At 33.7% G+C, this 9,180-nt stretch overlaps 1 protein-coding gene across 1 annotated transcript; it reads right to left on the reverse strand.

The window, feature by feature from the left end:
* Nucleotides 1-4,304: 4,304 nt before the first annotated feature.
* LOC18446987 (cytosolic sulfotransferase 5) lies at nucleotides 4,305-5,714 on the reverse strand. Its single transcript, XM_006857089.4, has one exon. It carries the CDS (start codon nucleotides 5,441-5,443, stop codon nucleotides 4,490-4,492), a length of 954 nt encoding a protein of 317 aa, XP_006857151.1. The 5' UTR covers nucleotides 5,444-5,714; the 3' UTR covers nucleotides 4,305-4,489.
* Between the last annotated feature and the right edge of the window lie 3,466 nt (nucleotides 5,715-9,180).

Consider the following 9,180-nt stretch of genomic DNA (forward strand, 5'->3'; position numbering starts at 1 on the left):
TATTTGACTCCAACTTATAAAATTGAGTCCATTTAAAAATAAAAAATTCATGGATAAAAACCATTGTAATTTGAAAGATATATTCATTTTTATTAAAACCATTGCAATTTGATAGATATATTCATTTTATTAAAGGGTGTACAAGTAGTGTTTTTTATAATGAAAACTGTTTCAGTGACATGAATGTCATGATTTTATTTCAATTCTTAACATAATATTTTGAGGTCGACACTGAGTTCTTAAGCTGTCATTATGAATCCAGTTTCTAACAAAAATTATTTGAGATATAAATTTTTATGGGAAATAAAGAAAAAATTTCTTTATTGGAAATAGATCACCCTGAATTTCTGCAGTTTGGTGTGTGTTTCATTGAGATGTGAATATCTATATTTGTCAAGCTTACTCAACATAATGATATAAGGCCTACATAAAGATATTTGTTGCCCTTTCTTATCTACTTTCAATCAAAAGAAGTTTGAAAAGAAACTCCATGTGGGTAGAGAGAGAATACAATTTTACTAGGTAGCATTCATTCATGAATTCTATAGTATAACATATTTTGGGACGTGAATGTCACTTATTTAATTTCATAAAGAAAAATATTATTTGATTTTCACACCATGATGTTGAATTTTTTATTTTGAGCCAAGTTTTCAACAGAAAATGTCTCAGGAAGAAAATCTTTGTGGATTGAGAAAAATAATTATTTTATTGAAAGATGAGCAACCTGATTTTATATTGTAAAAATTGTATTGTAATGTGAATGTTACTAATTAATAAACTTATTAAATGGTGTGATTTGGGGATGGCATTGAGTATTGATTTTATAATTTTTTTATACTAAAATTGTTTCACCGAAACTCTCTATGAGTTGAGAGATATCATATTTTCTATGGGATGCTCATCTTCTAATGTGCAATAAATCGAAAGATGTGATATGTTCAAGAACATCTGTGTACTCCTCTTAATAGAAGCCATTTTATAGCTTCATTCAATGTTTTATAAGTATGCTATGAGTATTGTTTTTAACAGTAAACTTCAAAGAGAGGTAATACAATGTTGGGGAGATATGACAGTCTATGTGAAGGGTGTTCAATATGTGAACAATAGAAAATAGAAGAAACAAAGTACACGTAAAAGTCTCTTGGTTTCTCTTGATAATGAAGGGATACGTAGAGAGATTTGGTGACAACATAGAAACTGTAAAAAATCAGTGGGAGAATCGAAATTATGATTTTTGGAGTGATGGCATGAAGAAAAGTGTTTTCTCATGATATAAAAAATGGAGAATCCAAAGACCAAAAAGATGAACACTTGGATGACCAAGTGATTCTCCATCAGTTGTATGGTCTCTCAAGACTACAAAAGTTTGTCGGGAAAAAAAACCAGGATCACATAAGCCCCATTACCACACACTCATGGTAATGTTATGTTAAGTGATGTTATATTAAGTTTTTGTGGTACATTTAAAGTCGTCTTCTTTGTTTTTTATTTTTTATTTTTTTACGTTGAGATTATAAAAACGGTGGGAGCCCATTCAGAGAGTAATGGGATCCCATTTTATATCAGAGCGTGGTGGGATCTCCAATTTATATTTGCTTTATAAAGCAGAATGGTCCAGACATTAAAGTTTGAAAGTTTGATTGTTTGGCTATTTGTTCTCGGGTTGTATACGGACAAATACCTCTAATCAATATTCAAATGGTTAGCCAATCATAGATCCCACCATGCACAATCTCAAACTTTGCATTTTTGGGAGAAACAATGGTCAAACTTTTTGTTTATTTTCTTTTGGTAAAAGAGTGCTTAATAAAATAGGAACGCTTTTATAATAAGGACGGTCTGAGCTTCAGTGGTCTGATCCCTATTGTAACCCGTGGAAAAAAAAAAAAAATCAAATCATTTGAAGCAAAGCTTTACCATGGTTGAATGGCCAGATCCTATTCTTTCGTTTTTTTTCTTTTGTCTTTTTTTTGTTGAGATTAGTTGTAAGGTCCGAGAGGCGCATCTCCAAATCTAAAATATACTTCTGAAGTGAAATTTACCCGAGAGAATAGACGTACAACATGCTCCCGTGAGAGCAGCTAATCTCTTTACTTGTAAGACATGCGTCTATCCGGTATTCACCGAGATCTAAGGAAGGAAAGGGGGAGATTAAATCGTTTGTTTCGAACTCTTTTAACCCTCTACCTATTTAAGAACTCCAACACCAACATTTTTTGGGACAGGGTGAGATGCTGCCATTTGGAAACTTTTTTTTTAGCTTGTTTTTATTAGCATCAAATTCCAGAGAAAATTACCAAAAGTTTCTACAGTAGAAAGATTGGGAAAATTTAAGAAAGAAGTGAAAAGCCCTCAAATTTTTTGTTTGCAAATTAGGATTCGGATATGATTTACTGGATTTGTTTGTTTGTTATATATAAGATACATCACATGCTTCATTACTATTCTCGAGGTTGGCTAGTAACCAAACTCATAGATTGCTCACAAAGAGATCATTTATTTTTGCATATCAAAATCACTATCATTATTGTATCTTAAATTTCAAAATATAAGAGTATCATTGAATAGACATAAATTTCCAAAAAAAAACTATTAGACTTCGTGACTCATGCATGATTGTAACATCTTTGTACAAAAAGATAATGATCTCCTTATTAACAATTAAAAAAAAAAAGAAGCCTAACTTACTAGTATGAAATTATTGAGAAAGAATTTAAGGGTTAGAACACCCACCAAAACAGATTGATACGAATAATTTCTATTAGACCAAGCCCAGCCTGGCTTGGGCTTGGTCTCTATAGGACCAGCCCAAGCCTCGCGGCTAAATATAATCAAATAGAAAATAAAAAGAAATATCGGGATATATGATCCAGGCCCTAGCTTTTTAGTGTCAAGCCAGGCAGAACCGGACACATCACGAGCTGAGCAAACATGGCCCAGAGAGCAAGCAAAGGTCCATCGTGAGTCGAACTGACATGTCCACCACTCAATTGGGTAGGTGTTATCTATACTAAACGACAGACATGGATACCTTGAGCATGCTGCCCGCATTTACTTCTTTTTGTGCCATGTTTACCATGTGATACCTTGAGCATGTTAACGCATGAAGAACATGAAACGAATAGATGTTTCAGAAGATTGGATTGGATATTTTTTTCAAACATTTTAAGACTTAATAGGATTACTATTCAAAAAATAGGAGTTGCATAATATATATATATGTGTGTGAGTAATGATCCTACAAGACCTTCCTACACCCATGTGTGTAGGACCTCAAAGAATCACCATTAATTTTGGTACAGATTTCTAAAAAAGTCAAGTCTCACACCCATGTGATAACTTTTCTAGATATCTGTACTAAATTTAATGGTGATCATTTGAGATCATACACACAGGAGTGTAAAAGTAAACTAGCGTGTTATCCTATCCCCAAAATTTGGGTTCCTACTTCATAGATGGTAAGTCTTCTCAATAAATTTTACCTAATGTACATTGGATTTGTACATAATCTCAAATAATAAATTTCACATAAGGGATCACACCACATCGTATTTTAATCTTATATTAATTCTTTATGGGAAAATTTTATATAGAGCCGAAGATCTAAACAATCAAATTAGAGCTTACCTCAAAGGAATTGTCTATAAAGAGATTATTTATCTTTTGCACTTGGAGGTCATAATCATTATTGTCTCTTAAATTTCAAAATGGTTGGCTGTAAGAGTGCCATAGAATAGATATAAAGTTCCAAAAAAAACTCAGAGACTTCATGACTCACGCAAGCCGTCCAATGTGATATCTAATATGTGGAATGATTGTGACCTCATCGTACAAAAAATAACGGTATCTTTATTGCCAATCCAAAAAAAAAGGGTAATTTAACTAATATGGAATTATTGAGAAAGAATTTAAGGGTTAGAACACCCACCGGAAGGAATTGATACATAGAAATGCACTAGGCCGGGCCTGGCCTGGCTTGAGCTTGGTCTCTATAGGACCAGCCCAAGCCTCGCCCTGGCAGGAAAAAAAGGTATCAGGATATGTTATCCAGGCCCTAGCTTTTTAGTGTCAAGCCAGGCAGAGCTCGACACATCGCAAGCCGAACAGACATGGCCCATAGAGCAAGCAAATGGTCGGAAATCTCATCCTGTTTTAGAGAAACCCAATGTAACTAACTTGAGCTTCGGTTTGAGTCAACGTTGAACGACATGTAGCATAATGAGTAGACGTTTCAATGACATTGAATAGAATAGTTTAGATGAGAGAGAGGAGGGAAGTAGCTGAAAAATGGGGAAACTCAGTAGGCCAATAGCAATTGCTTTATTAAATAGGAACGGAGATTCTTACAAGCACAAGAAGCAATAGAATTGGAACACACACATAGCACCCCTATTTCTCGTCTAAACATTGGACTGCAAACCAAAACCTGGTAAAAAAAACACAAAGGAATGGGGAAACTGCTGGTAAAGAAAGAGATGTACACATCCTAATCGAACCTAAACTCAAATCCTGACCCTTGGAGCTTTTGCTGAGTGATGTGATCGAGCCGCTCGATCATCTCAGGCGTAAAATGGTTCATCCAATCTCCCACCGCCCCCTTCCTAAAAAAGACGTTATTGGGATAACGTCTTTTAGATGTATTCTCCTCACTCTTGTTCACCTCCAAATTACTCAGCTTTTCAAAACTGCACATTTCCACTATCTTCTCAACCTCTTCCTCAACTGGCCTTCCAAGGAAAGCAGTCACCCTCTTCACAACGCCTTTGGTATCAGCGATCATTTCCTCATAGGTAAGAAACATAACCTTTTCGGGCATCTCCTTGCTCGCCTTCAAGTATTGTAGTACATGCTCGAAAAAGGGCCCAAACGGAAGAGCACCCTCGCAAAATCTCTCGAATGTCTCCTCAAAACTCAAATATTCCAAACCATGGTAGGAGAACTTTTTCGTGAAGTGCCAAAACGAGACTATACTGTCTCTAGGATTCCTCGTTATGTAAACAATTTGGCAACCACAATGTTTCAACGACTCAGGCAAGCTGCCGTAAGAGTGGTGAGTGCTAAAGAGCCTAGGAGATGGGATGCCAGTAATATCGGGAATCGGGTCCATTGAGTATACTTCAAGCTCTAGATTGTGAATTAGGTCATGCGGGCTGGTGGAAAGAAGAGGATTTGGCGACTCTTTTTCTTGGTTGAGGCTGTGTTGATTGATGATGGAGAAGATGAGGGACTTGAGCCAAGTGGTGCCACATTTGGGGTATGAGGCCACAAAAATGTCTGTAGAGCGCGCTGAGAAGTGTTTATCCGCAGTTATTGCTGCTTGCAGGAGTTGGGGGCTGAGCATGATGCCTTTCCATTGGAACATGTTTGTTCCATCGGGCAGTTTCGCGGCAGGAAGGGGCAGGGACGATTGGATATCTTTGGGAAAGCTGAAACTAGCCATTAGAGAATATTTAATGTTGGGCACCACCACTCTTTCCTGTGTTTATGGTGGAGTCTCCCACTACAATTTCAGGCACACTATCAGGTATCCTTCTTCCTGTTTAATTGCAATTACTAGCAGGGGGGACAGTGAATATGATGTGACATATATGCTTATTTTCTCCATGGGACAGTGAATATGATGTTACATATGTGCTTATTTTCACGTTGATCACACTAGAGTTTGGGAGATAGGGAGAGAGAGAACGTAAACAGCTTATAATGGGTGTTTCTTTAAAATTTGGGTGTGCTAAAAATATAAAATAAAAAAGAGTAAAGTTGGTTTAGGGGATTAAGAAATACGGTGTAGTTTGCTTACGTATACCTCTATAGGTGTAGAGGTAAGGTGCCCTTCAAATTTTATCATGGTATATAATTTTGATGTAAAATGTTATTAGGATTATCTCAAAATTTATTTTTATATCTAATTATAAAATTTTAAATTTTAAAATGGCTAAAATCAAGTAGATCAATAAACATATGAAAATCTTGAAAATGGACGACGTAGATAATATGTTGTAAAATGTACTATTTCTGAGACTTAAATCATTTTATTTTTCGTAGTCGTGCATCTCGATGTCGAGATGATCAATCAAAAGGTTTTTCAAAATTAAAACTTCCTTTTCCGATGGATTTTTTAGAAGCATCCGTTGTTCTACATTATAAGGTAGCATCCTTATATAAACTTTTTCCTAAAAAATATAATAGATAGAATGTCAATGATGCTAGATAGGTTTTCAAACTACATGTCTATAGTGAAATAAAATTTAAAAATGGGGCTGACAAAGATATTTTTTCTTATAAATTTTATTTTATAATAGTTAAAATCAATTGGATTTATTAATGAATAAAATAGAGAATTTAAATTATGCTCACAAAACAAAATTATTTTAATTATGTTTTAAATTTTTTAAAATTACTAAATTTGATTTATAGCATTTAAAACAATATCAATAAATAAAATTCATTTGAAACTTATCTAAATTGAATATATATTTTTACTATACTATTCAAATTATTTCCAACATGTGTTGCTTTTAAAGAAATTATGAAATTAGTGACATAATTTTTGAAATTTGTAAAGTACATGTTGTCATTTGGTCTTATGATAATGGTATTTTTTTAAAAAATAAACTAATATTTGAATGTAGGACATGTTGGCACCGTGCCACAGCCCCAATGGGCCTTTTTCGTGTTTTGCTATTTATTTATTTTAAACAATTTCAGACCACTCAACGTAAGAAAACAAAATAGTTGCCAACCACAAATTATAAAGATTTAAACCACTCATGGCAATGCATTAAAGTGGTCTGGATTTATTAGTTATGGACCACTCGCCGTGAGAAATCAACGTGATCCAGAACTTCTAAGGAATCAAAGTAGGTCAGGATTAATAGTTTTCATATCTGTGTTCAACCAATATTTTTTCTTTTAAAAGCTTCAAAGCCAAAAGTTCCAACTTTTTTAAATCTCTCCAATAATCTGTCTCCAAAAGAAGCGGAAAAGTTCCAACTTTTTTAAATATCTCCAGCAATCTCTCTCCAAAACAGTTAAAATGATTCTCTTTTCAAAAATTTCAAAGCGAAAGATTCTAACCTCCTTAATTCTCTCCAGCTATCTTTCTCTTTAAATTAAATGATATCAACCGTAATTTCTTTCTCCACTCTCACTCATCCCTCTTTTTTTAAATATCTTTCTTTATATCTTTTTAAATCTCTCTCCCCCTCTTCATTACCCTCCCACTCTCCCTCGTCACGCAACTATCTCTCTCTTTTTGTCTCAAATGTTTCTTACCATATCTACCCATTTCTCTTAGTCTCTTTCAATTTCTCTCTTATTTTGTCTTACTCTATTTTGCCATAGTGTCCCCTCTTCCTTTCCCACCTACTCTCCCCCCTCTCCCTCTCTCTCTCTCTCTCTACACCATAGTTCGTAAGTCGGGGACTATCAATAAATCGACTTACCATAAAATTAAAAAAAAATTATTTTTATTTTAAAAAGTTAGATGAAAAAATAGGATAAAAAATATAGATCGGCAAAAATACTTCATGTAACGATATCGCCAATATATCAGATGAGACTAAAAAAATTGGATAAGTTAAAACGTTAGAAATTTTGAAATTTTTAAAAATAAAAATTATGTCAAAGCCATCAATAAATAATCCATAAAAAGTTCAACAAATATCAAACCTACTCAAATACATATCAAAAAAGGAAAAAGTTTATATAAGGAGGCTACCTTATAATGTAGAACTACCGATGCCCCTCGAAAATTCATCGGAAAAGGTAGTTTTAATGTTGAAAAACCTTTTGATTGATCATCTCAACATCGAGATGTATGACTATAAAAGATAAAAATATTTTAAGTCTAAAAAATAGTGCATTTTACAACATATTATCTACACCGTCCATTTTCAAGATTTTCATATGTTTATAGATCTACTTGATTTGAACTATTTTTAAAATTTAAAATTTTATAATTAGATATAAAAATAGATTTTGAGATAATCCTAATAACATTTTACATCAAAATTATATATCATGATAAAATTTGAACATGGAACTTACCTCTACACCTACGGATGCACCCTTACGCCAATTGCACCCATCAAAAAAATATACCATATAAATGTTCTCATTAAATACTTTAACAAATACCACGCACCAAAAAATGACACGATTTTTTTATTATTAACTACTTTAACTATAATATAACTACTTTATAACTATAGTTAATGATTAGGGTTAACTTTATAAACATGCTTGCATTTGGGTCCTCTGTTTCTACTTTCTAGATAGAGAAGGGCTTGTTAATAGGGGATCAAGTGAACAGTACAACTCATGTGGCGTAGGATAATGATAAGAAGGATGAAGCAGGTCTAGAGAAAGAAACATGGCTCGTTTCATTTTTTTGGGTTTTTCTCTGTAAAATCAACCAGAATCTGTAGTTCACTGGGGTTTCTGTCTAATTTGCAGGTTCAAAGCTTGTGGTTTAAGAGAGAGAAACATGGCTCTTTTCATTTTCTTGGGTTTTTCTCTATAAAATCAGCAAAAAGATTATGTGGTTCAATGGGGTTTTTCTCTGTCATTTGCAGGTTTTAAAGCTTGTGGTTCTAGAGAGAGAAAGAGGGCTCTTTTCATTTTCTTGAGTTTTTCTCTATATAATCAACAAAAAAGACAGTGATTCAATGCTGGTTTTTCTCTGTAATTTGCAGGTTTCAAAGCTTGTAATTCTAGAGAGAGAGAGAAACATGGCTCTTTTCCAATGGTTTAAAAACCAGATCGGTGATTTGGATCGGGCTTTCAAAAAACCGATCCGGATCGGCGAATCGGCGATCCGGATCGTGAATCGGGTGAATCGGTCAAAATAAAGCTTCAAAAAAATCCGAAAAAATTATTAAAATTCATTATAAATATTTTTTTTTAGGAATTTAATAAAAAATGAGGGTACTCCATTAAGAATTTTCATGTTTTTGAATGAATATGCGAATATTGATATGTTCTTTCCCTGCATGAACCGCCATTCAACATTTAATTTACATCACACAAAAGGATAAACATAGAATTTACATCACCCCACTACTTATCACTCTTTGACAGTAATTACAAATAATTTTGTCTTTCTTGTTGGGATCAAGTCTGACCCCATGTTGCCATGTAGGGTCTTCTGTAGATCTTGACATGATTCAACTGTTTTAA

This window comes from Amborella trichopoda, chromosome 12 (assembly GCF_054954075.1).
Source record: "Amborella trichopoda isolate Santa Cruz 75 chromosome 12, AtrichopodaSantaCruz75HAP2 v2.0, whole genome shotgun sequence".
Classification (NCBI taxonomy): domain Eukaryota; kingdom Viridiplantae; phylum Streptophyta; class Magnoliopsida; order Amborellales; family Amborellaceae; genus Amborella; species Amborella trichopoda.